The 22,681-nt window shown below is 34.1% G+C and overlaps 2 protein-coding genes across 3 annotated transcripts in view; both read left to right on the top strand.

Moving 5' to 3' along the window:
• gpam (glycerol-3-phosphate acyltransferase, mitochondrial) overlaps positions 1–11,322 on the top strand; it is a 34,487-nt gene extending 23,165 nt beyond the window's left edge. For both annotated transcript variants that reach the window (XM_065262995.1, XM_065262994.1), the window contains exons 17-21: positions 552–629; positions 2,019–2,150; positions 4,853–5,042; positions 6,525–6,583; positions 9,259–11,322. In XM_065262995.1, the coding sequence (XP_065119067.1) occupies positions 552–629; positions 2,019–2,150; positions 4,853–5,042; positions 6,525–6,583; positions 9,259–9,375 (576 nt within the window). In that variant the 3' untranslated portion in view covers positions 9,376–11,322. The remainder of the gene's footprint in view (positions 1–551; positions 630–2,018; positions 2,151–4,852; positions 5,043–6,524; positions 6,584–9,258) is intronic.
• A 646-nt stretch (positions 11,323–11,968) lies between these two features.
• LOC135744516 (FERM domain-containing protein 6) lies at positions 11,969–22,330 on the top strand. The gene is made up of 11 exons (XM_065262685.1): positions 11,969–14,575; positions 15,777–15,867; positions 17,894–17,973; positions 18,346–18,404; positions 18,601–18,775; positions 18,904–19,059; positions 19,172–19,234; positions 19,354–19,422; positions 20,676–20,838; positions 21,976–22,089; positions 22,175–22,330. Exons 1-11 carry the CDS (start codon positions 14,498–14,500, stop codon positions 22,327–22,329), a joined length of 1,203 nt encoding a protein of 400 aa, XP_065118757.1. The 5' UTR covers positions 11,969–14,497; the 3' UTR covers position 22,330.
• The last annotated feature ends 351 nt before the right edge of the window (positions 22,331–22,681 follow it).

Genomic DNA, 22,681 nt, shown 5'->3' with positions numbered 1-22,681 from the left:
CAATTCGACCAAATATTGTCCTATCCTAACAAACCATACATCAATAGATAGATTATTTATTTCAATTTTGGATGATGCATGAACCTCGATTCCAAAAAATAACCCGTATGAAATGTGTTTGTTTTTGTCATATTAATAAAAACTATAAGTCCTATCAAATGCTCCTATCACACTGTGCAATCTCAGTTGTCAGACTGCACAACGGCACACACAGGAAGACACTTGCAATGGTTTGATGTCATTTTTTGTCACAAGAAAACCACTCTGCAGGATAGTGTGGTGAAAAATTTGATCGCAACGGTCATTAACGGTTGGCAAACATGTCAAACTAGTATTCAAAGACTTCAGATTTTGGACTAGGATTCCAGAAATCTTTTAGGATTTTCAAAATTTGTCTCAGACAGCCAAATCCTGACCAAAATCACACAATGTGCACCTGGCTTTAAGTGGAATTTACACAAAACTTGTTTGGATTGAACTATATTTGTGTGATAAAATAACCATAATGTCAGTTGTTTTTATTGTCTTTATTTTGTCTTTGCTTTCTGTAGCCTTGCCAGACTTTATACCAGGTCTTGCATGATGCTGTCACCAGATTGATCGAGTACGGTGTGCTGATCGTGGCTGAGGTGAGCTGTGTGAACTTTACTTTTAAATCTCTCACAGTTTTGGGGTTTAACCCTTTAACTGCCGCAGCCCTTTTTGAGGTGAAAAGGTGATGTACACCTTCAAATTAATATAACACTTTTTTTGGCCTATAAGCCTAATTTTGGTCTTGTTTTAAAGAAGACACATTTTTTACAGAATTTTCTGGAGGTGAAAATATATATGTTTTGTAGCAGTTTACATTTATTTGTAATAAATAAAAAATGCAATATAGTATTATTTTTAATACATAAAATTATTAAAAAACTGAGGTATGTGTTGGTTTGCTGTGAGGTTTCCTGCATACTCTTGTCACAAATGAATAAATTACAGTTACTGCATTATTATTACTGCTAAAAGGTTTTGAAATATGAAAATTACATTCTTAGACGTTTCCAACAATATATAGTTTGTCGTGATAGATTAACATTTACATAAAAAATATTGAAGTAAAGTCCCACTCACGGGACAGCGCCAGTTAATGGGTTAAATGTGTATTATAATCATGAAATGACTGAGTAAATGAAATGTGTTATAAAGATGTGGTTTACATGTGCATTAGCCATGGGCGGTTTCAAGATATACCGAGTTTTTAAAGAGTCAAGGTTTCAAAACCACAAACATTTTCTGTGATACCTTTTCCAAGGTATGAGCTGTGTTTACAGCTTTATAAATTAAATCATGGAGTCGTGTTTTGGATTTGATTTTTACATTTAATATATATTACAAAAAAAATTTATTTGAAAGAATATTATAATTTAAAGGCTTTGTTGTGACATGGCATTGCCTAGATGTTGTATGTTGCTTAAAAATTAAATGTATTTTGTCCAGTTTAAAAGTTTGTATATGCAGAGATTTGAAAACAACAAATTTTAGTGCTTGATAATTATGCCAGATTGAGAGTATAGTTCCTAGCCATATCTGCCTAGAAAATCGCAACTTTGAATTTTCCGTCAGTCTAAGTACATAATTTAACTACAGAAGAGTCAAGTTTTAAAGAGGAAAAATATTTAAACTTGTTGGTCATTTTTGAGCGCGATGCTAATCGTCTAATCGGATTCAATGGATTATGCTAAGCTATGCTAAAAGTGGTAGCGCCAGACCCCGAGATCAGCTGAATGGATTCCAGAACGGTAAAAATCAAATGTTTAACTCTGGGGGGTGTCCCTTTAAGACCAACTATTTCATATCTCATACTGGCCCACGCTTAATTTGCATAAGGTGCTTTTGATGGGAAATGTGCCCCCTGCACATAAACTAAGTGAAACTTATTTCACTTTCATTTCCAAAGGTAAGTTAACTCTATTGTACTGTAGGTAGATTAAAAGAAAAACTTTATTTTAAAAAGTTTATAATTGTGTTCTTATGTTTAGGAGGAGCAGGAGGAGTTAAGCCCATCTGAGGAGCCTTGGCCCAAGAAGTTTCCAGAGACTCTTACCTGGCGAAGCGATGAGGAAGATGAAGACAGTGACTTTGGAGATGAACAGAGAGACCGTTACCTGAAGGTCAACCATGAAACATTATGCTGCAATGAGCCAATACATTTTTAAAACTCATATTACGCAATTCAGGCCCACCCCAAACTTGGAAAGAAAATAAAAAAATATCTGATTTTAAGTTTCTTAAAAGAAATAGATTTAAAAATATATATATTTTGACAGGGCAGTAGAGAATTGAGAAAATGGAAACAATATTGAAAGAGAACGGGATCTTGAACCTGGGTCATTTTTAACGTTGATTCAGTAAAAAATTAGCTATTAGTCATATTTTATTTAGCAGATTTCACCAAGGGTAAGATCATTCACCTAATAAAAAACACTTCATGGTTCATGTTTAACCCTAAAAGTCCCTTGGGGTCAATCTTACCCCGAAGCCACTTTTATTTAGTTAAAAAAACATGGTTCCCTTCATCTCAGTGGAACAAGATTTTGTGACTTTTCCAGATTATCTTTCAAGATTCATATAAAAAAACTGGGCTTGATTTGGTCGTTCTAAAGAGGTGTAGAAAATCACCAAAAGAGTCCCTTTGGGGGTAAAAATGACCCCAATTGAAATGAATGGGAAAGTAAAAAAAAATATTTCTTGTTATTCATCAAATAAAACCAATGCATCCAGAATACATCTGAAAATTTTGACACAGAAAGGTAGGCTTAGTACTAGGGCACAAATGCAATATAGAAAAGACATGCTCAATCACACACACACACACAAACAGACACACACAAAGGTATGACTGCCACAGACAGCATTTCTTATAGAATTTGGCAAAAAACAGCCACAGATGCAAAACAAAGATGTAAAATGCTCACACAGGTGTGTGCATGCCCCCCCACACACACACACAAACACACACAAACAAAGACACAGTAAAACTTACACACGCATAAAAACACAGACACACACAAAAAGACAAAGTTACAAACAAGCACGCTATAAAAATTATTTATGTGTTTTTTTTCTAAACAACAAATGGTCGAATTCAACACATAACTATGGAGGACCACAAGAGTCATTCAAAATGTAATAAAGAACTTCAAAATTTAATAACTACCTGGACAATAAAAATAGCAATTAATAGATTTGTTTAAAAAATCATTAATTAATCTATAAATAAATAAATAGACAAAGTAAAAAATCATTATATAACATTTTATTAGGCAATAAAAAGTGAGATTATAAAAATAATGTAGAAATGAAATATTAATCCATTAATAAATAGTTCAAATTAATAAAACAATTTACAAAAACAACATAAAACGTCAATAAGTTCATCATTTTAAATTGCATTTATAAATTCTTAATTAAATAATGGAATTTCAAAATGTATTTCAAAAAGCGATTTAAAAAGAGAAATAAATAACTGGATTTATAAATTGAACTACAAATACAGGTTTAAATTAGCCATTTAAAAGGGCATTTCCGTTTAACATTTCTGTTTTCATTTTCCCGATGGTTCTCCTTATTCTTTTCGCAATTTGATTTGCTTTTCATTTTAGCCTCTCTATTTAGCTTTTCCGTGACTCTTTGGGTCCTCATCCGAGATCTATAAATCTGCGCATGACGTACAATCAGAGCCAATCATCGAGCTTGTTACATCCATCTGGCCATAGCTAATTTGCATTTCTCATTTGACCATTTGCAAGGACCCAAAGAGTCACGGAAAAGCTAAATATAGAGGCTAAAACGAAAAGCAAATAATAAGGATAAGAATAAGGAGAACCATCGGGAAATGAAAACAGAAATGTTAAACAGAAATGCCCTTTTAAATGGCTAATTTAAACCTGTATTTGTAGTTCAATTTATAAATCCAGTTATTTATTTCTCTTTTTAAATCGCTTTTTGAAATACATTTTGAAATTCCTTTATTTAATTAAGAATTTGTAAATGCAATTTAAAATGATGAACTTATTGAGTGTTTTATGTTGTTTTTGTAAATTGTTTTATTAATTTGAACTATTTATTAATGGATTAATATTTCATTTCTACATTATTTTTATAATCTCACTTTTTATTGCCTAATAAAATGTTATATAATGATTTTTTTATAACTTTGTCTATTTATTAATAGATTAATTAATGAATTTGTAAACAAATTATTAATTGCTATTTTTATTGTCCAGGTAGTTATTAAATATCCAAGTTCTTTATTACATTTTGCATGACTCATGTGGTCCTCCATACATAACATCTAGATCAATATCTAAAAACAATTTAAATGAAATTTAGATAATAAATGTGATATTTTACAGAAAAGCTAATGGTGTATTTGAGGAATTGAGTGGTAAACAGGTACAAAAGTACTTTATATCTCTCAAAACACAGCATTAATGTATAGATGGGAAGTAAACAAAAAGAATTTATATATTTTTTGTAATCACCCTTTTTAATTTCTGGGGTCATTTTTACCCCCAGGGAACTGTAACGTATACAGGAAAATAGGGGCTTGTGAGGGTTAAGGTTATTTGTTTACATTTATACAGTTGTTAACGCTTTTATCTTAAGCAGCTTGCGGTAAAAGGTATACAGTACTATTTTATCAGTATGTATGATTCCTAGGTGAATGCTGTATCACTGAGCACCAAGCTCCCTTTTAAAACTTTACAATTGTGAGATGATGCTTTTGCAGCCCACTACCACCTTTATGCAAAAATTCTTGTCTGTCATGACATTTCTCTAAAACCCCTTTGTGTTTTATATTTGCTTGTAGGTGAGCCTATCTGCTGAGCACCAGGAGTTTTTTGTTTTCCTGCAGCGGATTCTGACCCCGGTACTGGAGGCGTACAGCGGTGCAGCTATCTTCATACACGGCTTGAGTTCACCCATGTCTGAGAGAGAGTACACCCAACAGCTTTTCAAATATCTATTAACACGCACAGAGAGAGGATTGGCAGCATATGGTGAGTCAGCTACTTTCATTATGTGTGCGCATGACATTGTTTTTCTGTTGATGCAACGTGTTGGCATTTCAAGTGCGAGACAAAAAATTCCAAGTTCTTAAAATAAGACATAGTAAACAGTTGCAAAATCACTAAAGATTGCAACTAGAAACATTGCAAATAATCAAAGTCAGAATGCAAAAATGAAGAAAGTTGTATTCAGCTGCAAGTACTGACACAGTGGATCACATTCAAACTTGTGTCCCTTGTCTTTTTGCACGCTGCCGTTCATCCAATTTATCTTTCATGCACTTATAAGGACTTCTTTTTTGACAGAGGTGGCATTTAGAGGCTTTTGCATCTGAGCTTCTCATATGAAACGGCCAATTAGATTGAGAGATGACATGTATCATATTAAAGGATTACTCTATTTTCTTATAAAAATCCAGATAATTTACTCACCAGCATGTCATCCAAAATGTTGATGTCTTTTTTTGTTCAGTCGAGAAGAAATTATGTTTTTTGAGGAAAACATTCCAGAATTTTTCTCATTTTAATGGACTTTAATAGACCCCAACACTTAACAGTTTTAATGCGGGTCAAAATTTTAGTTTCAAAGGACTCTAAACAATCCCAAACGAGGCATAAGGGTCTTATCTAGCCAAACGATTGTCATTTTTGAAAATAAAAATAAAAGATATGCACTTTTAAACCACAACTTCTCCTGACGTAATTGCGTAATGCCGTGGAAAGGTCACATGTTACATATATGAAACGCACATTTTAAACAATAAACTGACACAAAGACATTAATTAGTATCATTCCACATACAACAACGTCAGAACGGTCCTCTTTCTCCACACTTGTAAACACTGGGGCGTAGTTTTGCATACGTCATCCGTGACCTCTTGACGTGATGACAATTACGCGAGGTCGTGCTGGTGCGTCACACAACCGGAGGAAGACGAGAAGTGTGGTATAAAAGTGCATTTTTTTTCTTGCCCAAAATGACAATTGCCTCGTTTCAGATCGTTTAGAGTCCTTTGAATCTGTCATTTTAAACTGCATTAAAACGGTTAAGTGTTGGGGTCCATTAAAGTCCATTAAAATGAGAAAAATCCTGGAATGTTTTCCTCAAAAAACATAATTTCTTCTCGACTGAACAAAGAAAGACATCAACATTTTGAAGGACATGGTGGTGAGTAAATTATCTGGATTTTTTTAAGAAAATGGACTAATCCTTTAAACCATACGTGCTGTTCCAGACTACATGGATTAATAAAAATGACCAAAAGTTGTTGAACACTAGTCACACATTAATGTATTCAAATAAATTCAGTGGCTTAATGTATGTACATGTACCAAAAGAAATGACCAAATAAATGAGTAAAATAATAATAGACATAAAGAATATGCAATAATACCATTGTTATTGTTGTCAATATTATTATTAACAATATTAATGTTGTTTTTAATACGGCGCCTTTTTATTTTTTGTCTAGGTGAGAGCGCCACACACTACCTCGTAAAGAATACAGTGAAAACCTTTAAAGAGCTGGGGGTGAGAATACTGATCTCTATCTAACCACAATTATATGCATCTTTTACATATATTTGCAGTGCACTCCTGATTGGCAGTCTGAATTGTCTGTGAATATTTAAAAGATTATTTCACTTTTATAAAACATCTCGATAATTGACTCACCCCCATGTCATCCAAGAAGTTTATGGCTTTCTTTCTTCAGTTGAAAAGTTTTTTTTTTTTTTAAGAAAACATTCCAGGAATTTTCTCCATATAGTGGACTTCAGTGGACCTCAATGGTTTACAGTTTAATGCAGTTTAAAAACTCTAAACGATCCCAAATGAGGCATTAGGGTCTTATCTAGCCATACGATCGTCATTTTCACCAAGTCCTTACAAACCACAACTTCTCATCTTGCACTAATCTTGTGATGCCCCAGCACGACATATTACATGCCTGTAATCACAGATGTGGGGGACTCAAGTCACAATTTTGAGGACTTGACTTTGACTTGAAAGCATTTGACTTGAGGTGTAAGACTCGACAATGACTTGAATGTTTTCAAACACTTAATAGCACTGTTGCCTCACAGCAAGATGGTCCCCGGTTCGAACCCCAGCTAGGTCAGGTGGCTTTTCTGTGTGGAGTTTGCATGTTCTCCCTGTGTAAGCGTGGGTTTACTCTGGTTTCCTCCCACAGGCCAAAAACATGCAAGTTAGGCAAATTGGAGATGCCAAATTGTCCCTCCCCCAACCTGTGTCTGGATTAACTTGTGTAAAAAAAACTTAAGTATAAATTTACCAGTTCTCGCCATGAGTATAGCCATAGATGCTGAAATGGTGTAAAGAATGAATAAATTAAGAAAGAAACACTTAACAGAAATAGAAATAAAATATAAAAATGATTCTGACATTAATATAAAAAAATGTGCGCCAGCGCCTCTTGAGTCTGTTGTAACTGCACAAAACACGGCAAATATAGACCATTGTCGAGCTCAGAAACCAGTCACTTTTGGCTTTAAAGACATTGAATTGCTTGTGTTAAAAAAACAATTCACCATGTTTAACATGCACCATTTTTGCAATGCAATAATATCTGACACAACCACCACAACCTCAAATTTCATAAAGCATTTCAAGAAACACAAGGAAAAGTAAGAAAATTATTTAGTTAGTTTAGTTTTTAATTTCGCAATATTATCCATGATGTGTAAACCACTTTTTGCATTTTTTTGCAATTTAGGCTACAAATGAAATATTACTGTAAATATGACGTTCTAATGATTTAGGGTTGTCAGTAAATTAAATAATTACCAGTATGTTTTGTGCATTTATTAAACATGTTTGAAAGCAGATAAACATGGCCCTGAAATAATTTTATCTAATTCAACTCCGCTTGTCCCATAGGGTTACGGGCAATTTTATGTACAAAATACAATTATATATTTTAAAATTATTATATAGGTGTGACTATTTATGATGACGATTATGAAATGGCTATCAAAGTGTATTACAGCCTTGTCTATTTTAAATGGTGAAACAAATTCCTTACTTTGTGTTGTTCACTCTTTCACAAATAAATCTCTTAAAAACAGCAATTATATTTTTTCCAGGGATTTAGTTTTATGTTCAGGAAGTATGTTTAATTTAAATAATTAACCGATTAAAAAACATTGAACGTTTAGTTTTTGCGACGTTCTTCATAAACAAGTGCATGGCAACCGACACAGCAGAATACGTGTTGTTATTTGTTGTGTACACAAATTACAGTACCTTATAGTTTCAAATAATGTATGACGATAATATACAAGTGTTTTAAGGGTGCACGCTTGTCACGTTTTTATGATGTTTGTAACAAATGCCAGGTTATTCTTTGTGATTTTTTATAATTTATAGGTGATTTTTCATCTGTCAGGGCCTAATGTTCGACTAAGGAGTGCAGCAACATTTTTTATTATTTCTGCAAGTTCTGCATTTATAATGTGTTAAATTCTCAAAGACATGTAATTATTTCTGAATTATTATTAATATTTAAAAACCAAAGATATGGTATGTTAATCTTTTCTTAGCAACAATAAATACAGAAAAAATAGCCAAATTAGCCACTTTTTTATTATTTAATATTAAAATTAACCCCTTTATTTTATAACTGTCACTTGATGTTTATTAGCACTCGACTTGACTTGCGGTGAACAAATGACTTGCTTGGGCTTGAACTTGAACATGTGTGACTTGTCCCCACCTCTGCATAATTTTGTCGAAAGCTCATGCGTTACAGTACATGTAAAATCTTGTTTACCATTTTAAACAATAACTGAGACAAAGACATTTATTAGTATCATTCCACATATGACATTTTACATACTTGACCTTTCAACGTGATTGTTATACGTGGGGTAAGGCTGGTGCATCACAAGGCTAGTCCAAAACGAGAAGTTGTGGTTAAAAAGAACTTATTTTAATTTTGTTTTGCTAGATTATGCATTGGTTGAGATCATTTAGAGCCTTTTGAAACTATAAAATTGTATTAAGGTCTACTAAAGTCTATTATATAGAAAAAAATCCTGTAATGTTTCCCTTAAAAAAAACTTACATTTTTTCTTGACTGAACAAAGACGTAAACAGCTTGGAGGACATGGGGGTGAGTAAATTATCAGATCTTTTTTATGGAATGTGTGGAATATTCCTTTAATCTCTTGATTTGTGATTGACAGGTGCTTAAAGAAAGAAAAGAGGGTGGCGTGTGTCACGTGGAGCTGAGCAGTGCTTTCTTACCTCAGGCCAACAGGAACAAACTCCTGCAATACATTCTGGGTTTCAGCCTGCTGTGAGCCATGAGCTGGAAACACCAGCTCTCCGCCCCCTCTGCTACCCCAAACAAGGGCTTTTTACTGGCTAGTCATATCTGTCAAAGGTGCTACTCTATGGAACGTTTAACCTGGAAGTGCCTTCACCAAACGCCTCATTAGACTCGAGTTAGTCTTCCCTTACTGTAAAAGCTTCTAGTTATGCACTACATAACTACAGTATAGACTCAACTAATGCAGCTCATTCACCGTACCCTTTTAAATGAACCTTCAACACGCACAGTAAAGGATTACTGTAATAGTTGTGCCAGTGAAAGCCCTTGATTTCAGCTCAATAATTTTTGAGTTATTAACTTAGAAAAGTACATGAATGTTACTGTTATGAAAACAGGTTGAATTTAGTGTTAACTAATGCACCGAGGTGGTGATTAGTTTAGAAAATGTTTAAGGATTAGTTCATTCAAAAATGAAACTTCTGTATTTACTGTCTTCTGATTTTTTGCAAACCTCTATGACTGGTACGGTATGCAGGAGTTCAGGGTTTTTTCCAAATTTCCTGTTCATCGTTTCAAAAGGTCAAGAGAAAAATTAATGTTTGTTATTTTTTTGTTTGTTAGTATGGCACATTCATCGATTTGAATGATCCAGTTCATTTAAAAAAACAAATGAATGTTTTGATCATGAATGAGACTGATACCAGTGCTCAGGTTTAACTCACTAACTCAATAAACAATCTTTAAGCTCACTAGGTAGGAACATTATTAGTGAACTCCGTTTTTTTTTTTTTTTTTTTTTGGCTATTCCTAAAACAATCAAACCAATATGGATAGAAGTCATATAGGTTTGTAATGATATTAGGGTAAGTGAAATTTTGATTTATGGGTGAATAATTCCTTTAAAATGGGCATTTGTTTTGGTAATTAAATATTTAAGCAATTTGTGGCAGAGATTTGTACCGAGTCTCAGCTGTTGTTAAACCACATTAAAGCAGTGTAAAAATAATGATTCATTGGCATTGTGCAACAAGATTTTGTTAATCAGTTTAAAGTTCACTGGTTTAGTCACTTCTCATGTGTGATCGGTCGTCCTTGAGGGATTACTCTCAAATTGTGAATTATAAAGCAAATAATAATATATAACTGTAATTGGCTAAGCAGGCCTGCAGTATTGTGTGTGTGTGTGTGTGTGCACACGTGCACTTGCAAGCAAGTATGTGTGTTTGTGTGCGTGCAGTGGAAAATTACCAGGACTTGAAGCTTGAATGTTTCAACTTGGCCAATCTTTACATGCTTGTTTACAGATTGTATCTGTGACATTTAAAAGATTGCTTTTATTCCCTCCTGTAGATTTACTGTTGTGTTTTGGTGTTATGATCTTGTGCGATGAATTGTCTGTATATTTTCGAGGGTAAGTGCATGTGTGTACTATGTCTGTAGTATTGTATTAAACCGTATTTATGCCACAAGCCTGTCTCAAAGCACACAACGAATGGTCAAAAAGGTATGCTGTGCCTTTTATAACCACACATTGTCTTTGTCGGTTGTCCAAACGTTTGCCATTCATTTTAATGTATTTATGTATTTAACATTTACTTTTAATGTTTTTTTTCTTTTTAATTTTGATGTATAAAATGATGTCATATTGATTTGAAACTATATGAGGGTGAGTAAATGATGACAGATTTGTTTAACATCCATATTAATTTGCTAATCTCCATTTAGCTTTTATTAATTATTTTATGCCGTTTAATCATTTTCGTGTCATGCATTATCCAGATAAAGACGCAGTGCATGTTTGTGAAAGTAACAAGTGTTGTGAATAAGGGAAACTTGTGAGTCAGCGTGTGGAAAATGTTATGATGCTTGCTAAAACTGTCTGCTTTATGCAATACAGGATGTATTGCAGTTGTGACTAATACAGCAATTAAAATGTACAGTGGTCATGAATACAATAAAGATATTGAAATGGTTATTTCCAGGGGTGGAAAAGTCTGGAAACTACTCAAATCTAAGTGCTGGATGCTAGAATATAGAAGCTTATGTAGCTAAAATAACCCCAAAGTCATTAAATAGTATAGCCTAATACATTTGAACCAATTTTATAAAATGTTTTTCAGTTATTTGAATATAAGATAGGTTAGGTGAACGCAATGATTATTTTGGGGCACTTAGTGACTTTATATATGCTAAGTTGTCTGTGTCGTGCAGTGGTCTCCAACATGGTGCCCGGTGAGCACCAGGTTGCCTGCCAAAGCACATTCTATTAATAGCCCAAAATTTAATATTTATTTATTACATTTTTTATATTAGCGTGGCTTTTTAATGTATGTTAACATTTTAAACAATGATAAAACATATCAAAAATAAAATAAAATCAACAAGTAAAGTATTAAACTAGACTATATCAAAAAAGTAACCCTATAGATTATTTAACCCTTAACCCACATTTTTTGAGAAAATGCTTTACATTTTTTCAAAAACGTAACAATATACCATGGGCAAATATACTACCCTTTCGTGTTGTTCGTGTACAAAAAACCCACTAAATTTAACAGCTGTAAAAATTTATTAGATTCATATTTTTTCCAATTTGTTTTCATAAATCTGTTAATCACCCTCAGTACTGATCAAAACCAAATGCTTACAAAATTTCCATGATTTTAACTCTTTAATGGTGCCACATGGTGATCAACAGTAAAAATGACGAATTTGACCTCTTAGCAAAAGGAAAAACAGCCAACATATAAGAATGCATGATTATAGTGTCAAAAAATGTTGTTATAATGGAAGTCAATGGGGCAAAATCAGTAAATGAGGGAGAAAAAGATGCATTAAAGCTAATGTTTTTACCAATCTTTGGCATGCCCAAGAAAAAGGTTAAAACAAATCCAGTCCACAATCACTTTTTATATTGAAAATCTGTCAATTTGTGTTTTTTTCCCAAATCAGTGACACCACTTATGAACTTGGCAATTAAAGAGTTAAAATCATGGAAATTTTGTAAACATTTGGAAGTTTGGATCAGTACTGAGATTGATTAACAGGTTTATGAAAAAAATGTGGAAAAAAATATTGATCTGATAATTTTTTTTACATCTGTTTAATTTAGTGGCCTTTTTTTGTACATGAACAACCAGAAAAGGTAGTGAATTTGGAAAACCCACAAGGGTTAATCCATTTTGGTAGTCCTTACAGTGGGTTACAAAATTGTTAAGCATATAATGTATAGTCTTTCTGCACTTAATATAGAGTTGAACCCAAAATACACTAGTAGTCAACATTTGAAGTGGATGTAAAAAGTTGTCCTAAGACAATAACAGGTATTGTTCAAAATGTTAAGACAACTTTTATGAAAAGTTATCATCCACTTCAAATGTTGACTAGTATAGTTGCCCTGTGTTCCAATATTGAAGAAATTTTTGCTGTGTTTGAATATTTCCTGTATAGTGTCAAAACCATCAACTTCCTATTAAAAGCCAAAAATGTAGGCTACTAGTGAACTAGTTAAGGTATGAACTGTACTGTACATCAGTTCTGATCAACAAAAATTTTATGAACAGGCCTGTGTTTATATGTAGTGGAAGATTTTTAATTTTTAATTATAGTTTATGAACTTATAATTGTTAAATGGAAAATCCTGTTCTTCTGTTCTAGTGAAAGATTTCTGTTCTTTCCATCTGTTCAGTAGTAAAATGTCCAAAGACTGGAACATTATGCAAAGTCCTACCAGATAAGATAAAGGGGGGCTAGTGAATGAGATAAGTAACAAATGATGAACAAGTGGAAAAACTCAGTAAACGGTAGAGTTTCACTGAGAACAAAATAATTACTTCTATTTGACAAGATGTGCTTCAACTGATATGTTTCTTAGTCACTGATAAATTGAAGGTTTATTTTCTAAGTGACGCTGGAACTATGATGAAATCTTTGGATCATGGGCGGAGATGGGATGACTGTGTTTTTCAATATCTTACTATAAATATGTGCTCAACCTTGTAAACGGGGCTCTTAGGTTTTTAAACTTCTAGCACCACGGGGGTGAGAGCCTATTCTGCAGAATATATTAAATTCAGACAAAGATAATTCTGTCGACAGTGTGTCTGTGTGATCCTTGACTTTCACTCTTAGTGAGTATTATTTGATGCGGCTAAAATTCCACGACAGATATTCTGACAACCTCCTGCTAGCTGTATCGCTAATAATTAAAACATAAATATGAGGCCACTGTTTTAATGGATAACATTAATTGTTTACACCTCAACACATCTGTGAAGCCTTGAAAGAAAATATCCAGTTTCTGGACCTACACATGCATAACGATTTGTTCCCTAACCTTTCTGTACCTTTATGTCATACATTTTGTAGTCAGGGCTCTGAGAAAGTCCCTTTTGGCTGGCAAATGTTATGAAATGAATATGACATTTAATCCAAACGTTAATTGGTTTTACCACACCAAGTTTCAAAATTTCGAAGAAATACAACAAGTCACCTATAGAAAAGAATAGGTATATTGGGTACTTTTGAAGATTTACTAAGAACAAACTAACAAACTACTAAGTTAAAAGTAACATTAAACATAAACTAGTCTTTGTCTTTACTGAATAAAACTAAAATAACAGCCTCATGCAAAACAATCTGGAAACAAAATCTGAGAAAAAAAAACTGAACAATGTTGATGAGGATTTCTGGTTCTGATTAGTTTATTCTGTAAAGACAAAGGTTTTGGTCCATGGTTTTCAACATAATTTTCCTGTTATCCACCATGTTTTAAGTGTTTACTGTTTTACCCAATGACTGAATCTTCTGATGATCTTGTCAAGCATGTTGTCATGTGCTTGCGTGGGCCATTCTACAGAATTGGTGCAACTAATTCTGCACCTGAGCCTCCCCAAGGTCCTTATGAATGAACTTTCTACATTACAGTCATAGATACAGACAGGCACTTTCACTAAAACCAACTAAACAAAACTTAACCAACCTGTCACACCAACTAGGTACAACAAACCATTATAGGCTGGCTTAAGCTTTTTCTCTTGCGAAGAATGTAGACACATGCACATTTTCAAAGGGAGGACATAAAGGAGGAAAACACCAGGAGGAGAGATTGCAAATAACCTGACCTCATAGAAGAGGACCTCATAGAGAGCATGGCTATAATGAAGAATCAAGAAAGAAATCTGTGTGTCGTTCTGCCAAATAACACACAATTGAACATCACTGTTGGGGTAAGTGATGTGTTTTTCCACTTTAAATATGAGAGATATTGGCCTGTTTAATATTATGTTACATTTGTTTTTGTGTGAATGATTTTTGTGCAAAATGTTTTGTGACTTCTATTCAGACTTTCAGAATTTGATTGTGGTTAACTGTCAGAAATAAAGGTACAAGTGTTGTCAAAGGGACAGGTCCCACCATTTAGCTACACATATGTACTAGGGGGTGTACCAATGGTGTACTTTTGAATGGGTACCACCGCAGTGACAGCTTTTGAACCGTTAATTATAAGAGTGTAGGTATGCCTATGCTATTTCATGAGAAATCGTACATATTTTACGAGTTGGCTAATTAGTATTAATTCATATACGACCACATTCGTAAGTTTTGGAACTATTTGCCTTGACCCCTGTTGTGTTGGGGTTAGGGGTTCGGTTTCATCGTTGTTATTTCATGAGAATCGTACGATTTTCACGATTAACTTCGTATGAATTGATAGGAATTAGCCAACTCGTAAAATATGTAAGATAGAGCCAAAGTCAAAAAGCGTTAGGTTGTGCCTGCTCTCCCCTACTAAGCTATCACTGGGATGCACACTTTAAAAAGTAATTTATCCTTATATGTATTATTTAGTTACAGATATGTACTTTTATGACATACGCAGCAAGCTGAAGTCCCTCAGTTGTGTGTGTGCGTCTAACCTCACAACCACACAGAGATTCTATCCCCTAATGCCTCATTCAGACCACCAGCAACTTTCTAAATCTGGTTTTCTAAAACAGATGCATACCATCATAGATTAGTTTTTATTTAGATATCGTCTTGTTTTTGTTATTGAAAACACGTTGTTAACGAAACTATGACAAAAAATTTTTTTAAGGTAGCCGTATGTACATCACAGATATTAATATGCACCCTTTAGGTGCCAAAGTGCACTTTTTGAAAGGGTAGGCCTACTGCCCCACTGATGGCTTTCTTACTTTGCTTTTTGAGAGCAAGTCAAAAACACAAAAAAAAACCATTTCTATTTACCTTTTCATAGTTTAAAGAACCAATTTTTTTTACTACAAATTATATTTTGTACAAGAGAAAGGTTGGGATGTAAAGGTTCTTTATGGCCAAAAAGTTATAAAAAGTGACTGCATGGCTGATGTTACTTTAAAATAATTTCTCCTCTGTTGTGTTTTGTTGTTTGTCATGTGTGTACTGCAGGTTAAGGGCAGAGGACAAGATGTGATCAACAAACTGTCTGATCTACTCGACATCAGAGAGCTTCACCTCTTTGGTCTGAGTGTGATAAAGGGTCTGTGGTTACTTTCTTATTATACAAAACTACTGAGTAAGCCCTTTCTTTATAATGTGACGCTTACTGTAGAGAGATGCAATGGAAACTAAGTGCTGAGGTTGACAAAAAACAGTATGGAGTGATCATTTTATTTGTCTAAAGTCTTCAACAGTATGTGGCAGTAGGGGAGAGAGGAGCATGACATTACTTTTGGTTTCGGCTCAATCGTTAAAATATATTTGAGTTGGATTAATCATATTTTCACACAAGCAACACATACACTCTGAAATGGACACTTAAAAGTACTTATTTTAAATCAATATTATGTAGCAATGGTGACATCGCAGGCACATGCTTCAAAATTTCAGCCTGCATGGTATTGTTACAATGTGTCATGCAATATCCACTCCTCGCAGCATGGTTGTAGTATGTTTTTTATTAAATACTTGTTTTTACTTTACTCCCATGAAATTGAATTACCATTTTGATTAATGATATAAACATTGTTTACATTGACATTGTATACTTGTGGCGTAGTTGTAACACTGTGTTACTGTCACGACACGTAGAACAGGTAGGAGGATGCAATTGCAAATTCTTTAGATGAACATTTATTTAACAAACACACGCAAACTCAAAAACGATAAATAAATAAACAAACCGGCAGGCGAAACCAGGAACCAAGCCATACACTTCTTACAACGACATTCAGAGACAGTGATCCAGCAACTGACAAGACAAGGCATTTATAAACAAGTGAAATGAGTAACAGCTGTGTTAATGAATAATGAGGGAAATGTCCAGGTGACAACAATCAGTAGCAGACACAAAACAGAACACGGATTAACCGTGACAGTTACCACACATTCCACTGTGTAACTTTGTTTTCAATGTAAGCTATCATTAAAGGAATATTCCATTTCCTTGAAAGAAAAATCCAGATAATTTACTCACCACCATGTCATCCAAAATGTTGATGTCTTTCTTTGTTCAGTCCAGAAGAAATTATGTTTTTTGAGGAAAACATTTCAGGATTTTTCTCATTTTAATGGACTTTAATAGAGCCCAACATTTAATACTTAACTCAACACTTAACAGTTTTATTCAACGGAGTTTCAAAGGACTGTAAATGATCCCAAACGAGGCATAAGGGTCTTATCTAGCAAAACGATTGTCATTTTTGACAATAAAAATAACAAATATACACTTTTAAAGCACAACTTCTCGTCTAAATTCGGTCCAGCGCGACCTAACGTAAATGCGTAGTGACGTAGAGAGGTCACGTGTTACATATATAAAACGCACATTTGCGGATCATTGTAAACAATAAACTGACACAAAGACATTAATTAGTATCAGTTGACATACAACAACGTAGGAACAGTCCTCGTTCTCAACACTAGTAAACACTGGGGCGGAGTTTCGCGTTCGTCCTCTGTGACCTCTTGACGTCATGACGTATTGCGTGGGGTCACGTTGGCGCATCACGACTGGATTTAAACGAGAAGTTGTGGTTTAAAAGTGTATATTTGTTATTTTTCTTGTCAAAAATGACAATTGTTTTGCTAGATAAGACCCTTATGCCTCGTTTGGGATCGTTTATAGTCCTTTGAAACTCCGTTGAAAAAAACTGTTAAGTGTTGAGTTAAGTATTAAATGTTGGGCTCTATTAAAGTCCATTAAAATGAGAAAAATCCTGCAATGTTTTCCTCAAAAAACATAATTTCTTCTCGACTGAACAAAGAAAGACATCAACATTTTGGATGACATGGTGGTGAGTAAATTATCTGGATTTTTCTTTTAAGAAAATGGAATATTCCTTTAACATGTTTGTTGACTTGACATGTTTAAAAATAGTGTTTTGTTTTAGGTAACAACAAGGCATTTTTTGAATTTGGTCCAACTCAGAAATTTTAAATAGAAAACATATGATAAAGAAAGTTACTTTTATGCCTACAAATTCTTTGTACCTGACGTTAGTTTGTGTACTGTAAGTAAACCATAGTAAAGTGTTAACTTATGGTGCTAATTTTGTTTTGCTCAGACAATCAACTTCTGTTTCTGGATCTGGAACAAAAACTGTCTATGTACCTCCCAAAATCTTGGAGAAAGAATACATTAAAGGTAAAGCCAATGAGACATAAAGCTAAAAACTCTATGCAGCAATTATCTTGTAAAACTAATAGCTGTTAGGAATTATGTTAAAATGAGAGTGAAATAGTTTTCCGATTTTGTGCCACGGTTTAGTTTGGTTGTGACACAAAACTGAAGTGAAACTAAAATACGAGTTAGTCAAAAGGTGAGAAATATCACACTATAATATCACATATTTTTACCTTATTACCATAATGTCTCCGTTACCTAATGGGTAAATCGGATGATCAGTTATTTTTGTCTGTCTCTGACACAAACTTATTTTATTAATAGCCTAAAACTATAAGATTTGTCCATCAAATCCTATAGACTTTTTTAAATTCTGCATTCATTTATCTTCAGCATAAAGTGGTTATCCATCTGAAGGTGCAGTACTTTGTTGAAAATGCCCAGCTAATTCTGTAAGTTCATATTATCTTGTTTTGTTAATATAGATGAAGATTAACAAATTTATCCAAGATTTTTAATTCATTTTAAATAATATAATGTAAATATTAATAAGAAGTGAAGACATTATGGCCCAGGCTATGCACATACCTTATATAATTTGTTAACAGTGTTGTAGTGCTATTCAAACTGCTTGTTTTATTCTCAAAGAAATGATGAGGCCTGCAAGCTGTATTACACTGAGATAAAGTCCCGAGTTTTGGGTTCTACGTGTTATGATCATGAAGGATTATACTTCCAATTGGCTGCATATTCCATGCAGGCAGAACTGGGTGACTACAAACAGGGAAATATTGACCAACCAAAGGATTTTTTCCCTTTGTGGGTAAGGATCTCTTTTTAATCATCGGTATTTCCCTTTCTATAAATATCTTTCATTGGAAAACTTGTTTAGTCATGATTATCTGCATAACTAAAACAAAAAGTGAAACGATGTTGTGTTCATTGTGCCAGATAATACAAAGGCGTGGGAAAGACTTCATCCTCGAGCACACACCAGCCTTGCACCGGGAAATTACGGGAATGTCCTCTAGCAAGGCTGCTCGGCTTTTCATACAGAATGCTTTTATCCTGAACGACGTGCCCGTTACCATCTACACGCTGTTTAAAGTTCACTACTCTTATCAATAATTTTGCCTTTAATCTTCTCTCTTGGTGTATATTATGCTCATAGTTTTTTTTCTTTGGTTTTATTGGCTACTCGTCATTCCTGCTGTCCCAGGGGAAGAGGAAACTAGGTGGTGTTGTCCTCGGTCTGGCATCAACAGGACTACAAATATCTGAGGTAGCTTTCATGACCCGTCACCTTTTGGATGTCGAGTAACACAGTCATAAACTTAAGTAATGATGCATTATATACATGCACATCAATGTTTTAGGATTTATATATTTTATACTCTTTAGATGCTGAATGGAGAACAACAGTTTCTGTATGAATTGCCCTGGTCAAGCATTCACTCAGTTACCTTCCAGGTAACTTAAACTTTTTTGTCCATTGTTACTAATTTTTAAAATCATGGGTGAAATCACGTTAAAGAAGGGCATTTATAAAAAAAATGTCACTGGATAGCATAAAGTGCAACCAGTGGCAAATTAAGGGCATTGCATTGCATTGTAAGAGACAATACTGTGTATAGTGCAAAATTTGGCAAGTTGGTTTTTAAGCAACATGATCTCATGGAAAGTCGTGTTATAGTCACACAAAATTTTATCAATTTATTTGTGTCCTTGGCACAAACTTCAGCTTTTAACGTGCCTTGAGCACAAATGTCTTTTTCGTGACACTCGCACAAATTTCTATAAATAGAAATTTAGTCTCGTGTGCGTGGCACGACTTTCCTTTTTGTGTCATTTTATGTATTGTTTTCACATTTCTTTTCTATTTTTAAACCATTGTCGCTTGGAGTTGGGGTTAGATTTGAGGTTTGGGTTAGGACAGTGGTTCCCAAACTTTTTCAGCGTGTGGACCCCCTTGTGTACGGTGCATTCCTTCGCGGCCCCTCAAAGAAAATTTGTGATAAAAACTGTTCTAAAACTCAACATTTTAATAAAAAAACATTAAATTATACAAAAAAGTAGTGCTTTTGGTTAGTAGCCTTATTTTTTTAGGTTTAATTACACAGAATTCATGATATATTAAGGTATTTCATAAAATGTCATAAAACTGGGGCCCCCCTGGCACCATCTCGCGGCCCCCCTGGGGGCCCCGGCCCCCAGTTTGAAAACCACTGGGTTAGGATGTACTTTTATGTACTGGTTTCTATGTTTTTCTTCCGCTTTTAAAACTATTCTTGCCTGGAGTTGGGGTTAGAGTTGGGGTTTGGATTAGGATGTCTAAAAATGTAACAGAAAGTGATTATAACCCCAACCCCAAGTGACAATGTTAAAAAAATAGGAAAAAAAACAATGAGAAAACAATACATAAAATAAAATAGAAAGTAATGCAGTGTCACGAAAAAAGACATTCGTGGTCAAGGCCCTTTAAAAAGGTCCTAATATGTGGCATTGAGGTACAAATCTATGTACATTTGGTACATTTGAGGTATAATTATACTCTCTTCATGACCAAAGGTCTTTTGTACCTTTTCTTCTGAGAGTGTGGGTAGTCTACAGTATGCATATAAAAAGGCTACTGAATATTATGTGATGTATCTCTTAACAAAAAATTATTTAATCTTAAAACCGTGAATAAATGTTTTACTTTCTTGGTCTTGGTTGCAACACAGGGCAAGAAGTTTGAGATTCGTGCTGATGCCTTGCATGGAGGAAAGGTGGTGTTCTACAATCTCTCTGTCCTCCACGCCAAACACCTGCTCCAGCATATAAGCAACAGTCATAGACTGCATCTCAACACAAAACGCATGGCTATTCAGTGCAAGGAAACAAACGGTTAGAGTCAAACAAGAAAACTGAAATGATGTGATGCAGCAGTCGAAAGTTGCATGGTTTGATGTGGTTTACCTTTCCTTTTCTGTAATGAAAGCATTTCTATGAGCCATTTTTACTTTTTGTTTAGAAAAAATAAGTCAGAGTTTTGATTCACGAAGTGTGTATTAACCAATGTTGATAAATGCATTATTAGTATTCTTCATTTTTATTTCAACTACGGAATTAATGTTGATGTGTAGAGAAGATCTGTGGTAGTTGTCACATGTGAGGATTAACAAGGGTGATAATGGGGTGATTTCCAGGACAGGGTTTAGATTAAGCCAGGACTATGCTATTATATTATATTATATTATATTATATTATATTATATTATATTATATTATATTATATTATATTAGGGCGTTTATTTAGTTTTTACAAACATACCTTACAAAAACATTACTGGTGTGCATCTTGAGACAAAACAACCGAACTGATATTTTAATATTTGCGAGGGAAAGCTACTTTCAGTTAAGTCAGCTCAAACATGCGGTGGTTTTGTATGGTGGTTTCACATGCATACATCAAAACCGTTACCCTGTCATTTTGAAAAAAAAAAAAAATAATATTCTTAATCTTATCGAGGCCTTTTTGATTGTTCAAATTTATATTACGAATTTGGGGGCGGCTGTAAAAAAAGAGTCCCTCACTAGTGGACTCTTCCAAACTCCCCTGCCTCTATTCGCGAGTTGGACTGATCCAAAACTTTCGGTGAAGTTGCAAAACATGTCAAACCACATACATATGCCATTAAGAATTAATCATCAATAAGTACAGACTGGTGTAAGACCTAATGTTCTAACTGGACATCCTGCAGCTGTTCAATAAATAAAACCAGAAAAGAAATAGTGAATAGTAATTTTACAGTCATTGTTATTTTTTTATGTGCGCCCCTAGCGGGGATTCTACAAATTGTCTCTTTAATGGCAGATTCCACTATTGGGGAACAATATTACAATCTACTGTTTACTTGTGTGACAACTAATCCCGGTGTCTACAACCCTTACTGTAAAGCATTACCTACTGTGGCTTTTATAGCACTTGACGTTGGATAAAATACACAGTATGATTTTTAATGTGAATTCTCATTCTATACAGAGACAGACACATACAGAGAGATGTATGTGACGGATGATATGAACATCGAGGAGAGTGATGATGACCTTCCACCAATGAAATTTCTCTTAGCCAATGCAAAAAACATTTTAAAAGGTAAATCTCTATTAATCTACACTACAGTATCTACATGTATTCATCCATCCATCCATTTATTTTGTCTTTATATGAATATATGCAGACTCTGACATCACAATTAACTCTTATGGATTGGAAATGAGTGTTGATGAACCAGTGGAAATGTTGGTGGATGACCCTAAGGACGTCCTGCATTTATTCGAGCTGTTGGAGGGTGAATCTGTGGATGATCCGTGCACCGTATATAACTTCCATTGAAACAAGACGTAGTATGCGGCCACAAGCAGCCACAATCTGATCTTTGTAGATATTATCACCAAAACAAATTTGATCTTGTTACACTGTCAAATCAACCAAATGATTGCAGTTTAATTTAAACTATAGACCACAGATGGAAATCAAGATTTGGTTAATGATTGTTCATTATGGAATGTCTGGCAAACAGCTCACTACCACACAGTAGTGAACACAGAAGTCTTAATATGAATATGTACAATAACCTTCTGTAGGCGTGTGGGAACAACCACGTGAAGCACAAAAGAAATGTCACTGATTCCAATGTTTTTATTTTGTAATATGTGCCTGTTTTCAAATGTGTCCAATGCATATA

The sequence above is a fragment of the Paramisgurnus dabryanus genome, chromosome 1 (genome assembly GCF_030506205.2).
Source record: "Paramisgurnus dabryanus chromosome 1, PD_genome_1.1, whole genome shotgun sequence".
Lineage (NCBI taxonomy): Eukaryota > Metazoa > Chordata > Actinopteri > Cypriniformes > Cobitidae > Paramisgurnus > Paramisgurnus dabryanus.
This window is presented reverse-complemented; position numbering and strand designations above follow the sequence as displayed.

Bases quoted from the DNA above. Each gene is read 5' to 3' on its own strand.
- LOC135744516 (XM_065262685.1), top strand. From the start codon at position 14,498: ATGGCTATAATGAAGAATCAAGAAAGAAATCTGTGTGTCGTTCTGCCA. The intron at 17,974-18,345 runs GTAAAGCCAATG...ATTTATCTTCAG, and splicing joins GGAGAAAGAATACATTAAAG to CATAAAGTGGTTATCCATCT. The intron at 18,405-18,600 runs GTAAGTTCATAT...TTATTCTCAAAG, and splicing joins GAAAATGCCCAGCTAATTCT to AAATGATGAGGCCTGCAAGC.